The 27,714-nt window shown below is 38.2% G+C and overlaps 4 protein-coding genes and 1 pseudogene across 4 annotated transcripts; 1 reads left to right on the top strand and 4 right to left on the bottom strand.

The window, feature by feature from the left end:
* Positions 1 to 1,887: 1,887 nt before the first annotated feature.
* On the bottom strand, positions 1,888 to 5,325 carry LOC125471886. The gene is made up of 3 exons (XM_048572810.1): positions 5,047 to 5,325; positions 3,647 to 4,171; positions 1,888 to 2,667 (listed from the first exon to the last, which is right to left on the bottom strand). Exons 2-3 carry the CDS (start codon positions 4,154 to 4,156, stop codon positions 2,212 to 2,214), a joined length of 966 nt encoding a protein of 321 aa, XP_048428767.1. The 5' UTR covers positions 4,157 to 4,171; positions 5,047 to 5,325; the 3' UTR covers positions 1,888 to 2,211.
* A 2,180-nt stretch (positions 5,326 to 7,505) lies between these two features.
* LOC125471955 lies at positions 7,506 to 9,516 on the bottom strand (annotated as a pseudogene).
* Positions 9,517 to 10,857: 1,341 nt separating this feature from the next.
* LOC125472001 (ADP-ribosylation factor GTPase-activating protein AGD4-like) lies at positions 10,858 to 18,058 on the bottom strand. The gene is given in 20 exon segments (XM_048573024.1): positions 10,858 to 11,289; positions 11,378 to 11,841; positions 12,251 to 12,341; positions 12,452 to 12,573; positions 12,885 to 13,154; positions 13,250 to 13,336; positions 13,659 to 13,880; positions 14,062 to 14,193; positions 14,560 to 14,775; positions 15,046 to 15,087; positions 15,198 to 15,293; positions 15,395 to 15,442; positions 15,548 to 15,613; positions 15,996 to 16,040; positions 16,274 to 16,336; positions 16,597 to 16,667; positions 17,068 to 17,133; positions 17,136 to 17,167; positions 17,270 to 17,346; positions 17,820 to 18,058. Coding segments are annotated over 20 exon segments (2,373 nt in total). The 5' UTR covers positions 17,868 to 18,058; the 3' UTR covers positions 10,858 to 11,174.
* Positions 18,059 to 18,904: 846 nt separating this feature from the next.
* Positions 18,905 to 22,726, top strand: LOC125472031. The gene is made up of 12 exons (XM_048573074.1): positions 18,905 to 19,447; positions 19,753 to 19,869; positions 19,982 to 20,174; positions 20,323 to 20,489; positions 20,607 to 20,781; positions 20,940 to 21,001; positions 21,166 to 21,247; positions 21,396 to 21,453; positions 21,662 to 21,786; positions 21,967 to 22,044; positions 22,132 to 22,202; positions 22,369 to 22,726. The coding sequence occupies exons 1-12, from the start codon at positions 18,957 to 18,959 to the stop codon at positions 22,436 to 22,438; spliced, it is 1,689 nt and encodes a 562-aa protein (XP_048429031.1). The 5' UTR covers positions 18,905 to 18,956; the 3' UTR covers positions 22,439 to 22,726.
* A 1,973-nt stretch (positions 22,727 to 24,699) lies between these two features.
* LOC125471931 (UPF0496 protein 4-like) lies at positions 24,700 to 25,707 on the bottom strand. Its single transcript, XM_048572907.1, has one exon. The coding sequence runs from the start codon at positions 25,705 to 25,707 to the stop codon at positions 24,700 to 24,702; it is 1,008 nt and encodes a 335-aa protein (XP_048428864.1).
* Between the last annotated feature and the right edge of the window lie 2,007 nt (positions 25,708 to 27,714).

The raw sequence follows: 27,714 nt of genomic DNA, 5'->3' as shown, positions 1-27,714 counted from the left end.
TATTATATTTTAAAAATAATATTTGAATTTGTTTAAATTTCATAATTTGTAGGGCATTAAATGCATAAATGCATGAGTTAAATCTCTTAAATGAGGTTAAGGACCTCGATCAAAATATTTAAATAAACAAGATTTCGATCTAACGATTAGTTGATTAGGGATCGGAACCAAAATGATCCTATTTTAAATATTAGATTTTTATTAAAAGATTATAAGTTGATTCCATTCAATAGTCAAAAGTCAACGCCTGCTATCTTGTCTTCAAGGAAAACATCCCTCCTTAATAGTCATGTGGCAGTCCTCCTCCTCAAACATATTTTATCATTTCAACTATAAAATGATATATTATATTCTCACCATTTGTAATCTTCACTAAAACAAACAAGCAGAGGAGGGAGGAGGAAGAGAGATATTGCATTATTAATAATTATATGAAAAATATCAAGGAAACTTCTTTCTAAGATGTGAGCTGCCGACATTAGATAAATGATGGACCATATGATGTGTCTACCGAAATTTCTCTCCAAGTATGGTAATATGCTTTGAATCTAGCCCATTGTTTTTTTTTTTATAGTAACACATGAGTGGTGAAAGTGAGATAAAGTTAAAGGTGATGTAAAAAGATGTTGATTTGGGAAGCAATCAAGCAACAAAAGGCTATTCCGTTCAATCACACAAACTCAGAAAAAGACCAGCGCAGTTTCTGGAGTAAAATTTCTGACACACAAACATGCAGACAAAAGTGAAAGTGTGAAATAAGACGCCAACCAATTGACGGCCGTTAAGTATAGTGTCAGCCACGATATTAAAATCACCCCTCCGACGAAACGACGGCCGTTAACTTGTTGGATCTCTCTCTCTCACTCTCACAGTCAAAGTGTCAAACTGTCAACCGGACAGAAAAGAAAGCACAGGGCACAAACAACGAAGAATAACGATTGACAGGGTTGCAAAGTAAAGCAAAAGAAGCTAATCAAAACTTGAAGGACAAGAAAGCTGTACTGAGTTGGGCGGTTACGAAAAGAATATTCACACTACGGCGGTGGCTGCCTCACTCGACAAGAAAAACTTACCGGTCGCCAATCACGTCATCTTCAACCGTCGTCTTGCTTAACAAGTATAAATTACGGGTGTCCAATCAGGTTATCTTTAATTGTAGCCTCTCTTGACAAGAAAAATTATAGACGTCTAATCACGTCATCTTTAACCGTTGCTTCACGCTACAAAAACAAATTATAAATGTCTAATCACGTCATCTTTAAATACCTTTCACAAAAATTAAATTATTTAATTTATGTTTCATAAATTCAAACCGACAAGTCACACCGAGTAATATTAGGTAGGTTAAATTTGCAAACTCAATAATGTGTCGTAAAAAAAAAAAAAACACGTTTATCAACATTTAAGTAATAATTCAATTATCAATTTCTATGTCATTTAGTTTACAAAATTTTGTCGCTCTAGCATTACCTATGTCCCACCCAACGTAATGCCCTGATGAGTAATGCTAAGTAAACTAAATTTGCAAATTGAGTGATATGTCACCAGTAAGAAATAAACACGTTAATCAACACTCAAGTGATAATCCAATCATCAACTTTCATGTCATTTAGTTTACTTAAATTTGACGTACAAATTTAATCTTCCTAACATTACCACTATCGAATATCCTATGCGGCAGTTGCATTAACCCTTAACCTCCAAGCTCAACCCGTAAAAACACATACCACTCCATTGAAGAAGATTATTAAGGAAAAAAATTCTGTACACAAGCGGGAGAAATATTGAAGGTAAAATTTAACCTTGGTATGGTAAGTGAAACAGAGATAGTGAAAGTACAATTACGAATGGGGTAGTTATCTTAAAAATCAAAATTAGGCAGCTCTATACTCTTTAAGTGAGATATGTTAATAATTGAAAGAATTTACAGAAAAATATCATGTTACATGCCAATTGCTAAACAGATGACAGAATTGTAGTATCTATCTATGCAACACACTTAACCAAATCGTAGAGATTTGGTCACAAACCAAGGCCAAGAGTGGCAGATCTCTATCCAGAGTAGCATCTGCGGCGAGATGATAAATCCGCAAAGAAGACTGATTGTTGCATCTGATGCATCTGATCAGTCTCCAGGATCATGTATCGTCTGAACTTTACCTTTCATTGTACCATACAGATCCGCCCTGTTAACAGTTTTCAGTATCTGGTTCAGTCAAGAAACATTGCCACCTTGTCTCTAAGACTGCTCTTCTTCTTCACTATGGGGGCGGGGGGAATTTCTTCTCTAATGACATTACTCTCACTTTGTCTTTTGAATTCTTGGGAAAATGTCATATTCTCTGTCAACATTTGAGCCTTTCTGTCCTTCTCCTTTGTCTCCTTCTCGACGGTTTTCTTCAGTAACGGCCCTAAAAACAGATCCAGCATGTCCTGAGCAGGATCATCTCTCCCGCTGGAATTCAAGTTCATTTCTGTACTTGTCAAACTCCCATTTGGCTTGGACGTAGTTGTATCCGGGATAAGTGATCCTTGATTACCCTTTTGGGCATCAACAGAATCTTCGAACACATTACCGGAACAGACTCTTTCTACAAGTCTCCTGTCTGATTCACGTTCTTGGTTCGATAATTCTTCTCGCTTCATACTTCTATCAGCTTCAATATACTGCAGCAAAATGATAGTGACATTAGGATTCTATCTTGTGTACTATCATCACGATATTTCTTAAGTCAATCTCCATCTAATCTTGGAGACCAAGATAAACAATCAACAGCTATTGATAGAGATGTAATTTCTCCAGTTTGTGTTCCAGTAAAATATCGTAGAATATATCCTAAGATCTTGTTTACAAATCGAAACTACAGCCCTATATCATACAGATTCAAGAGCAGAAAATATCAGAATCGGTTCTTTTCAATATTAAAGAGAAAATATCTTGTGTACTATCATCACGATATTTCTTAAGTCAATCTCTATCTAATCTTGGAGACCAAGATAAACAATCAACAGCTATTGATAGAAATGTAATTTCTCCAGTTTGTGTTACAGTAAAATATCGTAGAATATATCATAAGATCTTGTTTACAAATAGAAACTACGGCCCTATATCATACAGATTTAAGAGCAGAAAATATCAGAATCGGTTCTTTTCAACATTAAAGAGAAAATATCTTGTGTACTATCATCACGATATTTCTTAAGTCAATCTCTATCAAATCTTGGAGACCAAGATAAACAATCAACAGCTATTGATAGAAATGTAATTTCTCCAATTTGTGTTCCAGTAAAATATCGTCGAATATATCATAAGATCTTGTTTACAAATAGAAACTACAGACCTATATCATACGGATTTAAGAGCAGAAAATATCAGAATCGGTTCTTTTCAATATTAAAGAGAAAATATCTTGTGTACTATCATCACGATATTTCTTAAGTCAATCTCTATCTAATCTTGGAGACCAAGATAAACAATCAACAGCTATTGATAGAAATGTAATTTCTCCAGTTTGTGTTCCAGTAAAATATCGTAGAATATATCATAAGATCTTGTTTACAAATAGAAACTACAGCCCTATATCATACAGATTTAAGAGCAGAAAATATCAGAATCAGTTCTTTTCAATATTAAAGAGAAAATTACCTCTTCAGCAATGATCACTAAATCTTCCACCGTCAGTTCAACATCATCAACAGTCGAAGTCCGTACTTCTTGTTCATCTGATTTACTTTTTCTTCTTTTTGTCTCACATTTTGTAAGAAAGTGTGAATTCTCTTCCAGAGTTTCCTTTTCCTGAAGCTGTATCCCTTCTCCAGGATCCTTTGTTTTTTGTCTCTTTGGAGCTGCAGGCTCCTGAACTTTTCTTCTCCCACGTCCATTACGCTTCTTTTCTGGAACAGTTTCTGGGACATCATCTTCAAAGTCTGCATCCGGTTCGGTTGATTTTCTTTTTCTTCTCTTTGTCTCACATTTTACAAGAACATGCGGGTTTTCTTCCAAGGTTTCATTTTCGTGAGATTGGGTCCCTTCCAGAAGCTCCTTTCCATTTTCCTTAACATTACCAGGTTTGCTTACTTGGACACCAGAAGATATGCCCAGCATCCACTGCGGTAAACGTCTCCTACTTCCATTGTCTGGAGTAACTCCTACCATTTTCTGTCTTTCCACCTAACCTACAACACACATGGTTTAACATAAGATGGGATCCAAATTAAGCTTACTTATCTTATAACTGAAAAAATTAGAGCGGATCCCTAAAACTGAGTGGAAGTTCATTAATTCTCAAAGATTGAAAATTTCAAAAATCAACGTCTCTAGTTCCTTCACAACTTGTAGTGAAAGATCATCAAAGTCTCTCCTGGACACTGGTCTTACCAATCTCCACTCCTCCAATTGATTATTCGCATGGGATCTCAGGTCCTCTATTGCACTCCCTAAATAGTGTTCTTTTCAACTTTCCCTCACAATACTTGTACTTGTAGAGAATGCGGAGCCATAGTCAAACGATTCATGGATAAATCAGCAATTCGGGATGAACCAAGTGGGATAAACACCACTACGTAACTTACGTAGCGTTCTTGGATTCATACAGTCAACCCCACTCAGTGATCTAGGGCTTTATCATTGTTGTTGTTGTTGTATCGATTAGGCGGCACCTGATCGATACAACAACAACAACTCAGCCATTGTTTCAAACAGATGACAAATTTAGAAAATTTTCAGACTTTAAACACACATATGTAAGATTCTGCAGAATTTATGGGTTCTTAGTATCTCCGATTGAGCAAAACAAAGTTCCAGACGAAATTATCCAACTTTTTCTAGGCGTTCCAATCGTGGAATTTTACACTTCTCGAATTTTCATCTGTTTTTATGACAATTCTACTCTACTGAAAAATCCTAACTGAGCAGAGAATAAAATTAACGAAATTGTGCAGTCTTCCGTTTGGTTGCCGAGAAAAAAGCAGGCAACAAGAAACAAACAAAGTAAGTAAATTGAAAAAAAATAAAACGACAATTTTGAGAGCGTGAAAGGTACGTACCAAGTCGACGACGCCTGCAAGAAGAAACAGGCCAGGGTTGGATCCAGACGGGCCTTCAACCGTTGGATCACCGTTTGGATCACGAGACGACGACGACGCCGCCGCCACCGCGCGGCCACCAACTTGCGGATTTCTCGCCTTTCTCGCTGGCTTTCTCCGTCTCAACTCTCTGTTTGTGCACGTCACGTGACCTTTATTTGAAAAATAAAATAAGACAAATTTCTGGATGTCTTTTGAGCCCGACCCAAATGATGAACGGTAAGGCCCATATTTTTTTGTCACGATATTGGATGTGCATGGCTTATTTCCTAATCTAACATCCGAAAGAAAAACCTATTTCCCAATTTGTATGGGAAATAACACGTCCACATTCCTTTTCTTCTTTCCCAACAGCAATTGGAAATTTTAACCTACTTAGCCTTTTGTATTTACTTTCTTTATCTTTACAAGTTAGTTTCCTTATCTTGTAGTTACTTTCCTTGTAAAACAAGGCACGTGTGTCTATATATTGTAACCCTTAAAGGATGAATAAATTAGTGAAGTATTCAACGTAACTCTTTCCATTCATTATCCGCTAGAGTAAAACTGATCTGAATCCGACTGAGCAATAGTAAGGTTGATCGTTTTAGATTGAATCGAACACAAGTTTTTTTCTGCTTTTTGCGTGCAGGGAGTTTTTGGAAGCTCGTAAATCATGGCGGTGACTGTGATTACAGGGGCTCTCATAGGAAAATTGTTTGACGGACTGTATGATGCCGTGAAGGCATCGATAGGGACAGTTTCTAAGTACGAAAGCGTCCTTAAAGATCTTCAAACTACACTAGACGGTTTACGACCGTGGATCATCCAAGGGATAAAAGACCATAACGTGGAACTGAATCTCCCAAACGATGACATAGAACGTCTCCAACAACAAATGAAGCAGGGTAAAAAGCTCGTTAAGCGTTTATCGAAGCGTAGAAAGTGGAACTGGAACATCTTGTGCATTTGGTGCAGACGCTCGAAGGCCAGCTACACGCATCGACTTACTGAATTGAATACGTCTCTTAAAGCACTGTTAAAAGTAGTGAAGTTGCAGGAAGCCATGGATACGAAGAAGAACATGCATTTGGGTATGGAGAACTTGGTTTTCAGTAAGAAGAACTTTCTTTTGAATAGGAAGAACTTTCTTTTGAATACGAAGAATGTTCGTTTGAATAGGAGGAACGTTCGTTTGAATAGGAAGAACTACCTTTTGAATAGAAAGAACTACCTTTTGAATAGGAAGAACGTTCTTTTGAATAGGAAGAACTACCTTTTGAATAGAAAGAACTACCTTTTGAATAGGAAGAACTACCTTTTGAATAGGAAGATGTGCGAAAAACAAGATGAATCGGCAAGAATGGAGTCGGAAACACTGAAAATAGCAGGGGAGATACGGAGAGCGCAGCAGGAAGCAAAGGGTGTGGAAGAGCCTTCAGGAAGTAATACACAGACAGTGGTGCATGAGCAAATTGGAGGCAGTTGTATGCCGGAAGCGGCGACAAGGTTCTACAAACGGAGGAGTACTGCTGTGGGCGTGCCGATCACTACAAGCTCGGTTGGGACAACTTTTTTATTATTGTCTTTTATTCTAATAGATTTTTTTTTACTTATTTTATTGTTTGGAACAGTTCTAGTTATATGAAATATTAATTTTAGAATTTTGATTCGATTTTTTAAATTAATTCTTACTTACTCGTATTCTGTAGCTAAAAGAAGTCTTTTAAAATTTAAATTTGATGTGTACTTGACAACCAATTTATTGATTAAATTTAATAAATTAAAATTTTCTGTTGTTAATGAGAAATTGATGCAACCTATGGTTCCCATGGAATAGAACATGCGGCCATGCAAATATATATATAAGTTTCAGACGAATTATCCAACTTTCTTTTATAGGCGCTCCAAACCGCGCAGGGAAAAAAATTAACGAAATTGTGGAGTCCTAAATTCCGTTTGGTTGCCGAGAATTAAAGCAGGCAACGAGAAACAAAGAAAGAAAGTAAATTGAAAAAAATAAAATGAGAATTTTTTTTATGGAACAAACGTTATTATCCATACTAAGAAGGAGAAAAAGTGGGCTTAACTTGTCAATGAACTAGTAATAATGTGATCCGAATTCGTCTTCGAGTATTGCTTAGTCCATCATCAAGGCCCAAGGCATTGGTTTGTTAGGACACAAGAAAAGTAAACATTATTTCGACCCAGAAAAGGCCCGATCCAATCCAAGGAAATAGTCCAAAAAACCTATATCTCAACAAAATTTACTCTGATAGCTCCCTAAATCTTTTGAATCTCCATATCAAACTAGTTCATCATTTGCAATCTATAATATTTGCAAGGAAAGACCAAAACCAACCATTATGGCCACTGACAAAAGTTGCCTCCAGTGGCAACGGCAGGAGATACAAGCACACAAGTTCCTTACTCGGTACAAGTCACATATCTGCCACAGACCAAAGATAAGCTTCCGCCTGCGTAGCTTGTTTCTCATTCTTCCTTTTGAACATTCCCTTCTCAAATCCTGCGTGACACAGAAGGCACAGATTAGTAAATTCTGAAATAATCGTGCACATGTTTTCCCTCGGCGTATCATGCCACAGAGTAAAAGAAAGGACTCAAATGCAGAATGGGAAAAGAGAACCTACCGTTACTGCGATCAACTCCATCCCAATGTCTCCCTGGTCTTATACCGTGTCGATTTGGTGCAGCATCCAATCCTCTTTTTAACCAGCTGTGAACAGGAATGTCCTGCGGAATAACGAATCCAGATTCCTTCATTTTCTCATCAACCCCCAAGTTAGCAACAACATAGCGAACCTAACTTATTACCTTCACCAAATGTGCCATGGGATCGCCCCATCTTGTTCTCTCCTTCAAAATTTTGTCGAGTTCTGGATCATCTCTGCGATCACAAGATAAATCAGAAAATGCTGCAAGGATAAGAAGTGATAAGGACTTTAAACAGTTTCGAAACACAACAAATGATGGTCTCTATTGAAGGGTTACAACGAACAATATTAAACACTGCAATACCAAGAAAACAAAGGAAAAGATAACTCGGACGACTTTCATAGCATTTACCTAGTCCGTGCAAAAGGCTTCTCCTTCTCAAGTTCTAATTCCTCCAGCTTAGTTTCAGCTTCCCGCTTTTGGGCCAAGCCTTCGCCCCATTCCAACTTTATCTCCTGATTCGAATACAAGCAAAATGACCGTTACCACTCTATTCAAAAGGCACAATAAATGATAAGTTCCAGCATACCTTTGGTTTTCATCTATTCTCCTTGGTGATCTCAAAAGCTCCTCCTTCGAAATGCGTTCCCCTGCCGCGTTGGCGTGTGAGACCCAGATAAACAACACAAAAGTCATATACATGACTATAAAAGGAGAAAATAGAACTTCAGCTTACCTGTTTTCTTATCACGATATATAGGTACTGCCTCCCTCCCACTTACAGAAGGATCCATCTGTTGAAATCTACGGAAAACAATATTTTGTAAGTTAGGCCACAAAGGGCAAAACCAATGGTTAAGTTTTCAATGAAAGCACGAAACAACCTCTAGCGAAAAGTAATAAGAGGATGAAGATCCCTCTACTTGATTTGAAATCAAGTTAGCTGAACAAAAAGATACGCACTTTACTTATTCATCATGATGCATCGGCATAAATATGTTGGTTAAAACAGGCACATACCTTAACCACGCATCCTTCTTCGTTTTATTGATCTCGTCACTGCCAAAGATCATCATCAATGTCCTTCCTGCTTTTCCTTGGTGGGGAACGATCAGCATCAACATCCCTCCTGCCTTTCCTTGGTGGGGAAAGATCAGTATCAACATTGTTCCTACTTTTCCTAGGTGGAGAAAGTTCGGCATCAGCGTGCTTCCTTCCCTTCCTTGGCGGAGAAAGATCTTCACTGACGTCCTTCCTGCTCTACCTTGGTGGAGAAAAATCTGCATCAACATCCTGCCTCCTTTTCCTGGGGGGTGGTAGGTCTGATCCAGGAGGAGAAGGCAAGTGCTTCCGTCCCTGCCGTGGAGGTGACAAGCCAGCATCTTCCCTACTATATTCCAGAGACATTGGTTCAGAGTTTGACTGCTTTGGAGGAGAGTCTCCAACCGTAACCCAACCGCTTCCATCTTCGGAAATGGAATTTATGGGACGTCTGGCCCTCAATTGTTGAAGCCTCTTCATCCTCTTTATCTCAATGTCCTCATCAACTACAGGTTTGTCTTCATCCGATGAACTGTCGCCATTGTCTTCCCCGACATTCACCGGTTTCTGCCAAACAGGATCTTCATCCATCACTAAAACGCCCACTGGCTCCGCCTTGGTTTTCTGCTTCTTGTTCCTCCTCTTTCTCTTCTCCTCCTCTTCGTTATTCACTTCATACCGTTTCAAATACTCTTTCAAAGATTTACTCGAAGACGCCATAGCTCATTCGACAGTCGTCACCTTCCTAAACCCTACAAAATTCTTGTACAGCAATTTCGTCGACGAAGACGGCGAGAAGAGAGAAATAGACACGGTGGAGGTTGGCGGTCCGTCGTCTGGGGTTGTGGCCGGCGAGTAGTCGTGCGAACCGCCGAAACGAGTACGTTGCTTTAAATAGGAGGGGAGGGAATGGGAGGGAGATCAGGAGGTTGGAGAGTTGAAGTTGGGCTCAGATTTAAATAAATGGGCTCAATTGGACCCAGGCTATGTTCGAGGCACTTCGTTACTTGCATAGCTTGTTAAGCAATCAATATGTTTGTATGGACGAGGCTTATATCTTACGAGACTTGTTAACATAATACGACAAATTTAATGTTAGGGTAGAGTGTCAAACTCATTCTGACAACCCCATCACTAACTTTTCATCTCGAAAAGATGACAATTTCCTCCGGTGCATGATTAGAAGATTAGTGCGAGAATTAAATTTGCTTGGACAAGGAAAATATATGTCTTATTCATAAATATATCCTCTTAGTCGTATGATTCTCGCATCTACAGAATTTAACAGCAGCACCAATATTTCGAAAGCATTAGTGCGAGAATTAACGACTTTTAATTTGAGATTTCCTTTTGCGCTTGCTTGAAAATGGTTTTCGTTGGAATGATGCAGCAAGCAATAGCAGAATGATGGAAGTGAGTCAGAGCTATTTTGGGACGCTAGTACAGTTTGCATGTGAGCTAAAAGGCCTGTTTTCCACAAATATGAAGTACCTCTCATCGGTTCATTTATATTTGGGGCCAGTGCATGATGTACAGTAAATTGAGAGATTTTTCAATGTGACGGAAATATGGTTTAGCACACAAAGTATTATAATACAATTTAGTTGGACATTTAAAAAAAAAAATTATCAATTATTTGTATTATAATACTTAATATACCAAATCGTGTAACCCGCACTTTCAAAATTTTCCCTAGGAGGTGAGCTCGATACATCATGATAAATTATTACTTCCTAAAGAAAGAATTTTTCGTGGGAAGGAAGTACCCGCACTTCCTTTCCGATATAGAGGATTGATCAGTGAGGAGGAGTTCACCAATAAAAAGATTCCTTTACCAAAAAATTAAAACAAATTGCCATTTAATGCTATCGTCATTTTCACTTGTAAATAAAATGTTTTAGATTTAAATTTTGACAAAGGTGAATTAGAACTAAACTATCATAGCTAACTTTATACAAGGCTTAATCGACTCCCCCACTCTTCCTCCTCCACCAAGTATCGACGACAGATGTACGAGGGGGTGTGTGTGTGTGTGTGTGTGTGGTGTCCGTAATGTAAATGTTAAATGGATCTCAATAAAACTCATAACAAAATATGCATTGATAAATCAATCTGACCAAGAGTAAGAACAGTTTAATTTAAAAACTGCAGTAAATCTGAATTTCAGCTTCACAATTCCCCTACAGACAAATTACATTACATTAAGAAAAGAACTTTGATGAAGAAAATACTTGTGACACCTACAAGGATTAACGGACAAGAACTCGACGGAACTCCTGTTCTGACAGAGGAATGAAGCTATTGTTCATGATACAAGTCAGTAAAGTCAAAACAGGTTTCCGGCATTAGCAGACAGTGTGAAGGAAACCCGCAAAACAGACGAAATTTCTGTTTCACTCGTGTTCAGAAAGTAGTATGAACAACTCCTCATCTGTAATTGCTCCCATCCCCATCGCTCTTTCTAATGCACTATGCCCTCCTCCATCTTGAATTGATGGGCGTGCACCCCTGCATCACAAGTTTTCGTCTACCAATTAGACAAAAAGATGAATTTCTTTCTGTGAAGCACAGTTTTAAATCCAAGTAAATACATTACCTCCTAAGTAGAGACTTTGCCAATGAGTTGTTCCCGCTGGCGATACAGTGGTGCAAAGGAGTCCTTCCATGGAAATCACGCAAATTCATGCTGGCACCAAATTGCAGCAACAATTCAACCATCATAGGATTGCCAGAGTGACAAGCCAGATGCAACAACGAACAACCTTGAAGACAGTTCCCTGGCTCATTGGACTCCTTGATTCTCTCACATGCAACTGGATCATACTGTTTCATCTCCATCGTGTTCAAATCCGACTCCGAGCGTTTTGCATCAGCATGGTGATATAAATCATGAGTAACCACATTTTCAAAGGTGGTGTCGACAATATTCACATCTGACATCACGATAATATGGTAGACTTCTTGTAAATTACCAGTCTTGACTGCTTCCCATATATCTGCTGCATGAACAGGCATGCCCGATACAGCTACATCTCTAATAACCATCACTTTCTCTACATACTGCTTGTGGGAATACAATTATTATTCTTTGCATTAACAATAACAGCCTTCTTCTAAGTTTTATGGAAAAAGAAAAGTCAAGATTATTACAGTACATCACACTGGAAACAGAAAAGTAATAGCCTGATAGAAGAAACATTCAGAAGGCAACGGAAACTGGAAGATAATGGGAAGACGTGTTCATACAGTAAATGCAAAGGCAAAGTTCTATGTCGTGTCCATTGTCTATTAAGCTGGCATACAGTTGTCCCTGTTTTCTATCATATTAAACTTCTGCACAAAGTTAAGATTCACCATTCTTTTCTTTTTGGTTGTTTTAAATGCAATAATTTCACAAAAAACTTAGTGCAACTTCAAGCTATACGCATTTTCTTATATTAGAACTGAGTAATGGAAGTTAATGGTTTACCTTTGCTTGAATGTATATTTCCTTATGCTGAATTGCATCCTTGGGGCCTGGTTTTAAAATTGAAGCCCTCATGCCCTTCGAACCATCCAGTCTGTAAAAGATTTTCAAATCCAACTAGAATCACAGCAGTACACACAACTTCAAATACCCCAAAGCACATTACTTAGATGATTACATAGTAAATAATGTTGGAGTTCTTACTTTTCATTCTCAAGTAGAAGCGTTCCCTCCCATATAGAATTACAATATGCATTACCCAAGTTGCGAAAATAGTCCACAAGTGTAGGTTCCCAAACCTTGACATCTAATGTTAGAGATCTCACCTGCAGTTATTAGTACAAAGTACCCTTTCATTGTCAAACGAGAAATCATGATAATCATATCTCATTCCTTAGCCACTTTAGTTTCTAGTGTTTCAATGTATAATACTTGCTAAAAATAATTACAAATAATACGATTCGATCAACAGTTTTTGGCATGCAGAACTTTCCACAATAACAAACACCATCCACAGTATTCATCGCATAGAAGGGTAGGCCAGAAGGAAAATAAAACGAAATAAACTGGAAGCTACGCGAACATCCATACTAGGGAAAAAACACAATCATTCTCAACTTTTCATTTCTTTGCGCACCTTTGAAATGTGTACACCAAGATTCCGATGAACACCAGAACATTCGATGCATAACAGTATGCCAAGGTTAAGAGATGCCCAGTCAGGCTCAGGAGCACTGCACTCTGCACAAAGATCATTTCCAGGAATTCTCCTGAGAATACTAGACACAGAATCTACTCTGTTGAGTTTTAAGGTATTTCCTAAACTTTCAATGCTTTTTACTCGACGCATATCATCAGTGCCAAGAGAAGAGTTACAACTCTCAATATCCACACTTCCAGGATGTGGCTGCAGAAGATGCAACGAAATTCATTAGTATTAGCTTGCATACGAATCTTTATATTTAGATAAACGGAAAAATCACAAACTTTCGACGTAAGGACCTGATCAAGAAGCTGAAAATTCAAAAGCGATGCAATAGCTCCTGTTATTTTGTTTGTCCAATCAATCCTATCTGCTTCATTTTCAGCCTGACCAAACAGAATGGAAAATGTGGCCCATCACGGTGTTGTCCCAAATACTTCAATTAATAGCTATTCGTTCAGCAAAATAAAGAATGCACAAGGTAAAAAGGACTAACATGTTTTTCAGATTTCACTAGTTTCCAATTTTATTTAGCCTAAATCCTCCTCCTGAGATTTCTGTTTTTATAAGAGGTTCTCCTGTTTGCTTATATGTACAGCACGAATTGACAAAAACACAGCCCCTTTCATCAAAATGCCTTTCTAGCAAAAATAAAGTTCTACAGTACAGCAGCACAACGCAATAACCAACAGCCCATTAGCTAATTACCTGCAATGTGTAAGTTTTCAATGGGGATATTATTCTGAAGCAAAGTCGAAGATCTATATCCTCTGCATCCATCTTTATTGTTGAGGTACGCAAATCAACAGTACGGCAACCCAGATCATTTTCATTAAGTGATGCTGCTACCCTATTTCTTGAACGAAATCTACCAAACACACCACTGTGATGTTCCGGTGAGCGCGTAAAATGATGTGATTGAGAGCTGCCCTATGATGGTGACAGAGGCAAGAGAAAAGAAAATTCAGGAGTCTATGCAACAAAACTAACATCTTGTAATATAACATGCTTGGTATAGTTACTTAAAATAATTCAAAGATACTGAATCCAAAATTTAGAGATTAGAATTAGCAGAAAAAATGTTAACATAAAAGGGAAAATGTTAACACACCATGGGTTTGGTGCCCTTAATTCTGTAATAAAATAAAGCCCCATGACTGTTCAGTACAAAAAACCTCCTCTTCCAATCTCCCCTCAAACTTGAAGATCGTTTCAACAGATATCCTTGCTTGATCGTCTGGACCTAAGATATGAAACAAAATAAAGAATTATGTGATTAACCTTCTTTGCAATAAAATAATATTACCAATAAAGTGTCACAGTCTTATTAAAAGTTGAGTTCCAAGAATATATAAACAATACGAGACTCTTATAAGTCAAAAAAGGAAAACACATTTTAACATTTTCTACATATCATATTAAGAAAAAGTGCAATCAGGCCAAAAAAAAAAAAAAAAAAAAAACATTACTAGTTTAACTGTGACATGACACAGAACCGAGCACAATGGCGTTCTAGGATTCATATAGCCGACCCCACTTAGTGGGAAAAGGCTTTGTTGTTGTTGTTGTACTAGTTTAACTGTGAACAAAGACAAACCAATTATAGTACCTTCCCATTTGCACTGGACTGCATGATTGCTTCTATGTTTTTGTATGAAGCTAAACCAAAGGGGCGATTCCCATCAGCCGCTGCAGGAGGCTCAATATTACTGGAAGCTCGTATACTGTCCAGCTCAGCTTGTGTCCTATACTCCTGAATCCTTCTGTGAAGTTTATCTTGTTCAACTGTGGCCTGTTCTTTAGATTGTTGTGCGTATGTTAACACCTGATTTCAGGAAAACAAGTTCATTATTAATCAAAATGATATTTCCCTGAAGCAACAAAAGTTGAATATTACAGAGTTGATGACACTGACAAATAAAAGTACTTGTCAGAGATGACAACCATAAAAAGGTTCTGCCCAGAGCAAGCATGTTTTGATGACACAAAACCATCAAATGAGACCAGGATAAACTTCACAAATCACTTCTTATTCTTAAGAACTCACATCCTTTATCTATTCTTAACTATAAAAAAAAGTGAATTACATTCATACCTGGTGAATATATGGTTCCATTTGGCTGAATAAATCGTATCCCTAAACCACAAATAGAAAGTATAGAAAATAAATATTTATTCTCCTCAGTTGTCGAAATGACATACATTCACATGTAAAGAAGATAACATCTAATGATTGCACAAACAGACCAGCTTAAAGTATCTCAGATGAGCATCCATGATTGCACTAATAGATTCCAAAAACTCATACTTCTTTTTTGCTTCAATATTCATTAGTGAGTTTACCTGCAGTCCTTAAGATCACAGAAAAAGATCATTACAAGCAGAAACATTTAAGGAAAAATTCGCGACAGATGCAAAGAGATCTGCAAACATAGAAGACATACTAGGTTGAAGCGGCTTTTCTCGAATGCTGATTTTGAATTTTGTAGATCCTGTCATGAATAAAGGATGGTGAACTCCTCAATTTTTCTAACTCAGTCTACTGTCTAGGCAGGAAATTACTTTAGTTAGTAAAAAATTAATTAACTGGGACACACCTCCTCTAGTTCTGCAACAATGTCTTCCCGTGTATTCTTCTTTAAGGACACAAACTTTTCCCGTGCCTGAAATGAGTAATACAAAACTTTATGCAACTTCATTAGATAACAATTCAAGGAGATCTAAGGGGAAAACCAACCATAAGGATACAGAGAGAAAATATAAGATAGGGAAGAGAAACTTCCATGGTCCAATAGTTTCAAAGCCTTTTATGTATAATATACTGGCTCTTCCTTCATACAAAAACACAACATATTAATGAGTTCCACACTGATTCTAACCTAAAACCCAGACCCAAATGGCCCTCTAGGTAGGACTAAGCAACGAGAAGCTACCCCTTTCTTAGAGACCATAGCTATTATAAAAGCAGTTATAAATCGAATTAATATCATGTTCATGCTTCATATATTCACACAAGTACAAAACGTTCATGCTGATCTGCAATACCTGATCATAACCATGTATAACTTTGTCAAAGCGACGTCGTGATTCCTACCAAATTAAGGGAAAAGAATGTTAGGAAAAAGAAAGCAGAGATTTTAAGTACTTCATCTCAATAACCATAACTTCTGTCTAAGAAAAACAATTCACAAGAAAAGTATGAGCTTGTTCCTTCCATTATAAAGCTTCAGGAAAAACGAAAAGCTTAAATACACAGTGCTTGCTTGCACCAACTTCCATTGGTATAATTACAGGTAGCAGCTATAAAGGAACAAAGAAATTACCTTTGCTTCTTGCAGATCAACTGTCATAAAGTGCATCAACCGATCAACTAAAACATGCTCTACCTGTAATCCATAATTTTACCCACTTAGGATGTAAAAAGAGAAGACAATTAAGCAAAAAAGAACTCTACATAATGTTACTTAAATATATTCTTTTTTGGTTTATTTGGAATCAGTTGTTGAACCTCATATATAGATCAACCCACCACACAATGGCACCATGTGGATTCACCATTAATACAAATGACATAAAACCATGCCACACTTTCACCATTTAACACATTTAGAACAATTATGCCGGTGATTTTCTATCTAAGACTCACTTGGGTACGAAGAAGCTCTTTATAAGTGGCAAGCTCTTGAAATGCAGAAACAAATTTGGATAATACTGGACCTGTAAGAAAATATCACATTAATAGCAAGTTACAACAAGAAATCAAAATCAAAGACCAAAAAGGAATGCTAACCAATTTACAGAAAAAGTCAGCGGAGAGAAAAAGTAGGATGATAAACATAACCCGCTTGAACAGAACTTCCTTTTTACTTTATAACATGATGTCTCTTTCACATTCCATTTTATACCAAAATTACAGCTTAATATACAAAATCTTACTTTTCCCTTTTACAGAATTTGTTTATTAGACTAAATACAGCACTAGCTACAATTAAAATCATTTCCTATTATAAAAACACTAATATGAAATTTCGAAAATCATTACTTATCATTATTCAGAAGCACCATTATAATGTCGAGACATTTTCTAGAAAAAGGTATAAATATGAAACCTAACAACCTCCAACAGATACGCTAATAGGATCGTCAAGTCCACCACCAAATGCTTCCAAGATTCCGAAAAAGTGGTGTCTCCATTACATGCTTCTTCGAGAGCTCCCCTGTGAGAGAAACAAAGCCAAAAATCAAAACTTGCGGACTTTGATTCATCAATTCATAAGTAGAACCAATAAAACAGAAGGGAAATATTGTCAGACACTTACATAAACTTCTTAGACCCTTTGTATAACTTTTGGCAGCGATCTTTCAACTCATCAGCTGTTTGTTCCATAGAATATATCTGACAAAGAAGCCAAATTTCATCATCCCAATACCATTTAAGAACACGAGAGATGCCAACAACATACAACATTAGCTATACTATCGATAAATCCTGTTAAATTTGACTACAGCTAGTCTTCGAATTCAAAAAAAGTAAATGAAAAATACAAACTACACCAAAAATGTCTAATTTTTCTCGTGAAATTTGGATTTCCTTGCCTATCTCCTTTCTTACAAGTTCCGTACAATTAATTAAACTGCAATCCAGTAAAACAAATTGTCCGGAGAAAAATATTATTTTGGAAAGAGTGCAATTATTGCACCTAAAATTCGAGAGAATGTTGCAATTTACAGTGAGCTAGTGCGATGTCTCGTTCCCAATTCGTGTCATTTTCAAGCTCGAAGCTTTCATAAGAATCCGAAATCCATATATATATATATATATTATATTTGACCAGAAAAAAGAGTCGGAATTCGATAGATATTGATTACCTGCTTCTGAAACATTGGGGAATCCTCGAGCTTGATGAAGGCCGCCATTGTTGTGCCTCTGAAAACTTGGAGATCCAATCGCAAATTCGCAATCTCTGTTTGAAGCTCTCAGAGTTTTCTACTCCAGATCGAATTCGAGTGCCATGGCGCTGCTTGCCAAATGCATACCGCGTAGGGGTTATTTGGTCATTTTTCCATTACCGATTCGCGGACACTTGAACGTGGACAGAAGTCAGCACGACGAGATGACAGCAACAGTTGCGATTTTAGATTACAAGACATTTTGCGCGCAATCGCACATAACTTGTTTGGGCCCTTCGATTGTGATGTCGAAGATTTTTCACCGTTGGATTTCATATAAGTCGGTAAATTTTTTGGTTGGAAAATAAGTCGGTAAATATGTAAATTACTTTGTTTTTGGAGTCCGTGAATAAGGCAAGACGACTACGCGCACCCACCATAGTACTTGTCCCGCCCAAAACCTATCAAAATTGATATTTCAATCTATTACAATATCTTGTTAATTTGATGGTAATGGCGACTTCAAGTTAATAAAGTTTATCACTTTGTAAGGGTCAAGAAAAACATCGTCATACTTTTACTTTGTAAAGATGCAATTTTTATAACTTAAATATATGATCTTTCGACCTCAAATGATCAACATTTCCGTCCATAGCTGTTCCTTAATTTTGGTGATAATACGTCCGTTAATTTAAGAAGTTTCCGTTAGAAGTAGAACCATGCGCCTCTACAGCTGAAAATAGTCAAAATACAAAACGCGCAGTCAACCATACAAGATAAAATATCTAAAGAGGAAAAATTGGGAGAAAAATATTAAGTAAATAAATAAATAGAGAGAGGGAGAGCCTCCTCCTCCCACGCAGCTTCTTCTCACAGTCGTTTTCTCCAGCAAAAACCCTAAACCTAAACGGAAACTCCCCTTTTCTTCCAAGGAGTTCTTTCGTTGATTAGAGATTAATAAATAAATAAATGAACCCGTCACAGTTCAGATTTTTTCACTTCCCCAGAAAGTAAATGATTCTCAGAAATTAACCCAAAAAAAAAAAAAAAAAAGTAAGGAAATTTGAAGCCACTTCATTGTTAGCAAGCAAACATCAAGCTGCTTCAGAATGATTGATGGTCGTGATCATGATGCAGCAGCACAACTCTGCAGCACCCGCGTCGCACTCAATCACTACTCCACCCTCCTCCGCCACCACCCCCACCGCCATTAGATCACCCACGGCAACCCCTACACACTCCCAGCAGCACCCCTCGCCTCTCCCCCGCCATGCTCTTCCTGTTCCGCCGCCTCTCGACCACGTCCTGCCGATAGCGGCCGCCCACCCGTCCGGCGAGCCTGCGCCGACAATCCAATGCCAGCTTGCGAGGGTCCGGCTCTCCGATATTACCCCTTACCACGGGGCACCTGGCGGGTCGTATGTGAGGGCGGTGGATGCGCTCTCGGGGTCTCTGACGAGGCACAATGCGGCCGTCATCGAATTGGGCAGCGACGACACGGCGCTCCTGCGGTGCGGCTTGGAAGCCTCCAGGTTGTATTTTAGGAGTAGAGCTCAGCTCGGTGTTGGGAAAGGAAGCCGTGGAGTTCACATGTACAGAGCTGGCAGGTATTTTGCTTAATTTTGAATCAGTTGGTTAGAAATTAGAATTAGGGCTAGGATTGTGTTGCAGTGTTGGTGATTAGTGCAGGTTGCGATGTGTGTTTTTTCGGCCAAAGCATTCGCCTTTTTCGAGTTTCACATTGTGATTGCTAATTACATTGCATTCAGCTGTGAGCTTAAAACTGTGATTCTTTGTTTATGTACTTATTTATCTGTCTGTTTCTTGTCGAATTGAGCCTTACAATAACCGTCTTGACATGGTTGTCCTCAGAGAATTGATTTGGGAGTCTAAAGAGCTTCACTTGTTGCAGGGCTTTGGAAGATTGGGACTCATCCCCGCCATGCATGGCGGATATTTTTAGATGCATGGGCAAGGCGGCCCATGTGGCTTTGTGTGCAATAGCTAGGCATCTTCGTTTGCGAAGCGAGTAAGGATGGTGATGGTGTCTCTTTAATCGTTTCTTACACTTAACTTTTTTTTTAGATATCCTGTTAACCAATTTTGTATATCTGCTCTTATGTAACACCTGTACTTTGCAGTGTTTTCAACCATTTACTTGACGATACTCCATTGCCCGCAAATGAGGTGTCCTCATCAGTTCTTGTTGCAGCCTACTCAAATGCTTCCTTGCAAAATGGAAAAGGTGCTATTGGGGGAGGCAAGCCAGGAATGAATGCTGAAGTTGAGAAGGGATTGTTAACATTGGTTTCCTCAGACAGTCCTGGTATACAGGTGCCCTTCTTTTACTTGGCTATCATTTGCATATATGAGCTTTACATCTTATTATCATTTGTTTCAATTGTTTTCTAAACCCTTCTGACAGAAGATCATTCGCTTCATGATTTCTGAAAATTACTTGTGAAAACTATTTTTTGTTTAGGTATGTGACCCCAATGGTCGTTGGTACGTAGCAGATGGTGGGTCAGCTCCTGGGGATCTTTTACTGCTTACAGGTAAGGCACTCAGCCATGCTACTGCTGGCCTTCGCCCTGCTGCACCGTATAAAGCTGCACCTGATTACTCCTCTGGCATTAGTAGTGGTGGGAGGTACAAGTTATCTGGTTGCCTTGGCTGTTCTCATGCCGTGCTTTATTTTTCCACCATTTCAATCAAATTTATAGGAAATTCATTTGGAGTTAACATAATTGCGTTTCGTGTTTGTAGGGCATCGTTTGCATTTAGGCTCATGCCGCAAGGTAATGCTATATTAGATTGTTCTCCAATTGCAGCAGCTGGTCATGTCATTCCCCACAGCTATGTCCCAATATCTGTAAGCCAGTTTATGGATGATCTTTCTGCTGAGGAAGATGTATTGGGCAGTCGTTCAGATAACACTTATGTAAGTTTTATCTTCAAGTAGCTGATGCACAGCAAGGCCATACATGGAGTGTTTCAAGAAAATTGTTGACAGGATTAACCAAAAAGGCAATTGTTAGTCTTTAAACCCATGCATGCCCCAGGCTGACAGCTTTTGTATTATGAAATTTGAATTTTCAGGTAGCTCGAAACAGTTTAAACAAGGAACCATCTTTAAGAAGTGTTCTCTCAGATCCCGTATCGTAAGTTGTTATTTGTCCCTGTACTTAATTCCTTACCTGCGTAGAAAACTTTTAAATTGAGTCTCACTGTTTTCATATTTCTGAAAGAAGTCTTTTCTTTGGAAATTCGTCCTTCCACTTGTTCATCATGTTTACATGTTTTGTTCGTACTATAAATGCTTCAGTGGGTCATTCCTCGAAGATGCTATGGTAGTTTCTTGTGGGCATTCATTCGGTGGTCTCATGTTGAGAAGAGTCATTGAAACAGTAAGTAGGCTATCCTCCTGGTATTAGAAGAAATATTAGAAATGCTGCTATAATTGCTCTGTAGTGGGCTCAGGGATTTGCGCATGTTTATTTATAACCTCCAGATGGGAAGGGACTAGAATCATAATTTTTATTTTTTCCGTCACAGTCAAGATGCACCCTCTGCTGTGCAGAAATTGAGGCCGGGTCTTTGGTTCCTAATCTTGGTACATTCATTTTTCTTTTTATTGCTTCCTAAATAAATACTTATTCCATTCTATTTCATGTTCTTTCTGAAAAATTAAAAGCGTACGAATGCACACATTATATTTTTCAGCTGTGGATCATCAAGCTGCACCTACATTCCCATTTTATGAGCAATACGTTCCTTGTGGTTTCTATTTGTATATTGACAAAAAATCATTTCCTCAACAGCGCTTAGAGCTGCAGCTGCAGCGGTGAAGCATGAGGATGATCGAAGGCTATTTCATAATGCGACTGTCCGAAAGCGTCGGAAAGAATTGGTTGACCAAATGGATTCATCAAGAAGACCAAACAAGGTGCGTAATAAAAATGCTACCTAGCCCATTTACACTATTGAAGTCATGCAAGCCATCATCAGAACATAACTACCTTAATATCTTGTTCACGGGAACTTTATGGGAAAGGTTCAACAGATTATTGTGTACCAACATCCATGTTTCAAGCATTTTTACTGAATAATATTTTGTGCTATGCAGGAAAATGGAGATATTGGTGATGATGGGATTCGTGGGGTGCAGTACCCGTTTTCTGTGAATGAAAAAGTGGTAATTAAGGTGAGTTTGTTTCACTGCTTATCTGGCAATGATGGTTCTTCTGGTTCAAATAGGTAGGACTTGTAAAGTGAATACTTAATTATGCAGGGGAACAGGAGGACTCCAGAAAAATTTGTTGGCAAGGAAGCGGTCATCACATCCCAGTGTCTGAATGGCTGGTGAGTTGGCATGACTAACCTCTGCGCTTTTGTCACGTAATGTGCTTATTTTGTTACGTTGCTTTAATACCCACAAGTTTATAAGTTATACCTATACATACGTGGTGTTAGCATGCTTGTTTGATTGAGCGAGTGTGTGTGTGTGTGGGGGGGTGTATTGTTGCAGGTACTTGCTCAAGATTATTTCAACTGGGGAGAATGTTCGCTTGCAATACCGTTCCCTGCGGAAGATGTAGAACACACCTGCCATTGAGAGCATTGTTCCTCACAACCCATTCAGAGAAGCAGTCTCATGAAATCATTAAATTTGATGTTAACACTAAAACCTCGAAAGCGTATAACTAGAAGTTGCTCCTCCGCCCCCGTCTTGTTGAAGAAAATTTAATACAGCTTTGTTGTAACATGTAACTGATTATTTTGGAATGTTGTTTATGTAACCGAAAGAGAAGTAGCGTGTATTAGAATTCGAGAGTAGTTTCTGTTGAGCGCTTGTAAATGAAAAGAACGACTTTTTCTTCTTCTTATGCACTCTTGCTTATTTCTGATCTTAGATCTTGTTTGACTTAGTTTTGGTTTTGTTACAAAATGTTGTTTTGGAGAAACTGTCATTTTTGGAGTCTTGTTCCTGCTCGTGATTTTCTTTTAAACGACATATTTTACACCTAATTATGATACTAGAATATTTATTTCAGCTTTTTTTCTGTTGTCATATCGATTGAATTCAATATTTTTTAATTTTAATTCCTCTTTTCAAGAACTTAAAAACATCTGTTTGTATATCTTTCTTCGTTAGAATTGATCCATATTTTATTCTACATCACTCTTCTCTCTCACTAAAAAGGGAGTGATGTTCACTTTCGTTTTCCTTTTTTGCGTTGTTCTCATTCATTTTAGTTCTTTGATTATCTTTTATTTTGTTCAATTAAAGTTAAACAAAACAAAAAAAAAAGCGTTAATGCGGAGAAAGTGGACGTACGAAACCCTAAATAAAATAGTGGAGTTATTTAAGCCATAAGATTGTCCCTAATCAATCTTATGTTTCTGAGATGAGGGAGAGATTTGCACTTTTACAACGTCATCGGACAATTTAATCTTATGTTTTGTCTCAATGCACGTTTACCATGTGCGCATTCAATGTGCGGAATTTGGAATTGCACAGTAGGCGTAGCTTGTGGGAGACTTGCTTTCGCACTTCTCCCATCTCTCTCACAAGTCATGAACTTGAGAATTAGGAAAGTTGGGCAGACCTCATCTCCCTCTCAATCTTTCCTCACGCCTAACATGATAACATCAAACTGTAGTCACCCTAAACTTCATTATGAACATTTGGTTTTTTATCAACAGGATGGGGAATTCGAATTTAAGATATATTTCAATATTGAAAAGAGAAAGATGGTCATTGTAAATAATTGGCGATACAGTCATTATAGAATGTATTAGTTAGCATTGCGCTTAAAGGTTTGAATGGAGATAGTGCATCAAGCTGTTCACAACGGCCAACTTGATCTTCTCCAAGGATTGTAGATGAGGGAACCCTAGAAAAATTGCCGACTTCAACTATCATTCATGTACGATCCATATTAGATCTGACCAACTACCCATCCTACCTCCTCTACATTCTTGACAACCCATCTTTATCTCAGTAATCTTTCAGTAGCATGTTTTGATCGACAAAAAAAGACTAATCTAAAGTTCTAAACTATCCCAAATCTCATAGAAATAAAGCTAAATGCAAACATGTCTTTTCTTATGTTGTTGCAAATAAAGTGAAACTGTTCAAGATACCTAACTCCATACACATACACCATCCTAAACCCTAATTTGGTCAACCTCCTTCATTTGATAAAACTTAAAAATGCTGACTTCGACAGAAAAAAGGAAACCCAAACCTCTTCATGTAAGAAACTTTCTTAATCATCGCATCAAATGAGTGAGAATTCAACCATATCCCCCACTTTCCAAGACGTTTTTAATGAGAATTTCTCATGTGTATCAAACAATAGACTAGATGAATCGTGAATTGTTTCTTATGGTCGAACATAATACAAATCCAAAAAGAAAAAAAAAAGGTTCAACTATGTTATTGAACTAACAAGGCATTGTACTTTTGAAAATGAGCTTCACTTTACACATTTGACATGATTAAAATAGCTTAAATTGTAATTGACATTTGTATTAAGAGGTTAGAACTTAGAACTAGATTATAACTTGCTTCATCAGTAGAAGTAAAGCCAAGAGAACGATTACAATTTACAAGGAAAACGACATGTCGTTCTACCAATCTTTTTGCAATTTGTGCTTTTACTTTTGGAGGTTGATTCTTGCTTTAAGATTTCAATTTCATGGCTTTTTCCCACTCCGCTAACTCTAACATTCTCCGTCATATAGTTTCTGTTGCGCAAAACACCATCAAACATCACGTTCACTCCGTTACTCAACCTATCCAACCCATCAGAAAACGACGCCGTTGCCTTCTCCAGCTCATTTACGACCTCCTCTAACCGCCCCTTCCTTCCATGTTCACTTCCGCAACTCCTGCCAGGTCATCCACGACCCCACACGCATCCTTAACACGTGTTCCGACGTCATCCAACTCTTCCAACATCCCTTTCAGTTTCTCATCATTGCTGCGCCCGGATCGCCGTTCGAACTCGGCCCAGACTGCCGATTCAAGCTCGTTGAACGACTCGGCCCATGGAAACTCCGCCGAGGCTCGGACCCTAACCATATCCGGAGATCCGTGAATTGTCGACACCGCGATTCCAGCGATGAACACAGTCACCAGTCCCACCGCGCGCACTGTTCGACGCACGAGCTTTGCCACGCTCGAGATCTTGCCACGTGGCGCGTTGCTCAGGCGAGTCAGGCCCAGGTTCAGATCTCTGACCAAGACTTCGGCGTTGCTCCGCTTTCCAAAGCCAGAAGAAGCACCGCGATCAAAATCGGATAGAGATTTGCGAGATCGGTGCAGATTCTCCGGCGACGGGAGCTCTTCACCCTTTCCGTCGCCGAGAAGGTGAAGGACGAAGGTGAGATGAAGGCGGCGCTGGCGAAGGCGTTCGATCTCGGCAGAGATGGAGTTGCAGAGGTCCAAGAGCTTGACGCTGTTGTCCAAATACCAAGCGAGCGAGTCATCGAGAGGCGGCGCGACCTTGAGATCGGAGATGAGGTTTCTCGCTTCGGAGTGAGTCGAGGCGAGAAAATCAACGGCCTTGGAGAGCCAGGACAAGCTGATGGACGGCGGACCGAGAGATTTCAAGCGGCGGAGCACAGCGTCATCGAAGGAGCTAGAGATGAGATCCAAATTGGATGGAACGGAATGTTTCTTAGCACCGCGGAAGGAAGGAGTGACGGGAAGTTGGAGATTTCCGTTAGGTACATGGTCAGAGTTAAGAGTGTTTTCAGGGAAAGGTTGAAACTTTCCGGGGAAAGATATATTTTCCGGGAAATTCCTAATGTCGAGCCGACTAAAGGATAGGTACAAGCGGGCGGTGTGTGTGTACATATATAATATTGGACACACACAGGATTATAATTTATAATACAGGGGGAGTACGGAGAAAGAGAGGAAGTTTGGCAATTGGCATGCAATTTCTGATGAGAAAAGATCAGTGCTTTTGAAGACGCTGTTCCGACAAAAATACCCCTGCCTGCATTTTTAATTTACGATATTGCCCCGAGTCTTCTTGGAGGTTGGTGCTGGTGCAGGTAGAGAATTGAAAAGGAATGCGCCTTTCTGTTGGACGGAAAGTTATGGAAGGGAAAAAGGTTATTTCGGGAAGAACGTGGAGGGTGGGACTATAGTCCGTATATTTCGGTGGTGGACTAAATTGACACGCTATTTTGATGAGTCTTCGCTTGCCCGTCCGTCATTTCTTCCGGAACCGGATCTTCTTCGGATCTTTTGAAATTGAGCCTTCCAATTAAAGGATTTAAATCGTTGAAATTTAATCTAACAGTTACAAATAGGAAATCCTCCTAAAAGTTATAATAATTGTAGTCATTGAATCAAATTTCAACAGGATCCCTTAATTAGGAAGCTCAGTTTACAAGGATCCGGTTCCATTTCTTTCAATTTAACACTTCAAATTTTTATTGTTAGAAGTCAGACCTATTATTCGACTCAAAGTGTAAACTAGAAGTCATACCTATTAATTTTTTTCATCCACTTATTATGGAAAGAGATTCGGCGAGTCTTTAAAATTTGATCTAACGGTTAAGAATAAAGAAGTTAGTAAAAACTTTTAAAAGCCATAATAATTTTTAGCCGTTGGATCAAATTTTTAAAGATCCAAATCACTTGATCTCCAGACTTTGGAGAGAGAGATCTGAAGAGGATCCATTTCCACTTATTATAACACGTCGATTTACTAAAAAATCGTAAAAATTGAATAAACAGTTTATAAAAATAAAAAATTTAACTCAAATACAATTGAAACGGTATTTTATCGTGACCAGCAGACCTAAACATGTTTATAACCACCTCCGAATTACAATCCTACCTTTTTCATAATCCATCCCAAAAGCACATACATTGCCACTTGCAAAATTGTTTAGGCATAAAGTGAGAGCCAGTGAGACAATTATAAAGTGATGCTGACATAATAAAACGAAATTTCTTCTTGCACTTTACACGCATGGGAAGGGAGAAAGGAAGTACTAAACGTATAACGCCTAAATATAATTAATATTGTAGGCTTAACTATTATTCCTTCTCTAATCTAATTTAAGGTGTGCTTGCCAATATGATTTCCTAACAAGCAAAACCTGTCATGTCGATGTTGTACTCCCACCAAACCTTTAATTTACTTATTAAATTATAAACTTAGAGATAAGTATAAAGTTTGGGAGATCAATATATAATAAATAAGTTAATTAACACTTAAATGATAATTTAATCATCAACAATTATATCATTTCGTTTATCAAATTTGGTTTAAAAATTTGGTCGGCCTAGTATCATCCCTTGGGAATGTGATTAGTAATTTGCTAATTAATCCATGATTAAAGGAAAGAAAAGAGTTTGAGCTTAAATTAGGGTCGAAGGAAGATCCCATTTTGATTTTGTGCATTACTGAGGATTGTTGGAGAATATGCTCTCGCATTGGTTATATGACAAAATAATATACAATTAATATATGGAAGTTTCTACCCCTAATATCATCGAGATCTTTTCTGATAAAATTCAATACCTAGCAATATGTGATTAAGTTGGAACAACATCGATAATGTTCGTGGTGGACTTACATGAACCTACAAAGTTTATTATGGTATCAGAGTAGACTATTCTTTTGACATGTCATGTGCCCGATTTAACAGGCTCCGATTTGTCTTCTTAAGTTAGCTTTCAAAAGTTGCGGTTGCTTCAACTTGCGTTGGCTCTAATCCTTGAATAATGACGGGCTCCTTGAAAAGTTGTGTTGGCTCTAGTCCTCATTATGAAATTTCAAAGCTCATAGATGGTATCACGTATTCAAAATTCAGTGAGGAGCCGAATGAGATAAAAATCTCA

Source organism: the organism of the source record quoted next, unplaced genomic scaffold (assembly GCF_019419815.1).
Source record: "Pyrus x bretschneideri cultivar Hongxiangsu unplaced genomic scaffold, Pyrus_bretschneideri_v1 Contig63, whole genome shotgun sequence".
Classification (NCBI taxonomy): Eukaryota; Viridiplantae; Streptophyta; class Magnoliopsida; order Rosales; family Rosaceae; genus Pyrus; species Pyrus x bretschneideri.
This window is presented reverse-complemented; position numbering and strand designations above follow the sequence as displayed.

Excerpts from the sequence above, each read along its gene's own strand:
- LOC125471886 (XM_048572810.1), bottom strand. The coding sequence starts at position 4,156 with ATGGTAGGAGTTACTCCAGACAATGGAAGTAGGAGACGTTTACCGCAG. Across the intron at positions 2,668-3,646 it reads TAGTGATCATTGCTGAAGAG|TATATTGAAGCTGATAGAAG; the intron begins GTAATTTTCTCT and ends ATTTTGCTGCAG.
- LOC125472031 (XM_048573074.1), top strand. The coding sequence starts at position 18,957 with ATGGTCGTGATCATGATGCAGCAGCACAACTCTGCAGCACCCGCGTCG. Across the intron at positions 19,448-19,752 it reads CACATGTACAGAGCTGGCAG|GGCTTTGGAAGATTGGGACT; the intron begins GTATTTTGCTTA and ends CACTTGTTGCAG. Across the intron at positions 20,175-20,322 it reads CAGACAGTCCTGGTATACAG|GTATGTGACCCCAATGGTCG; the intron begins GTGCCCTTCTTT and ends TTTTTTGTTTAG.
- LOC125471931 (XM_048572907.1), bottom strand. The coding sequence starts at position 25,707 with ATGTACACACACACCGCCCGCTTGTACCTATCCTTTAGTCGGCTCGAC.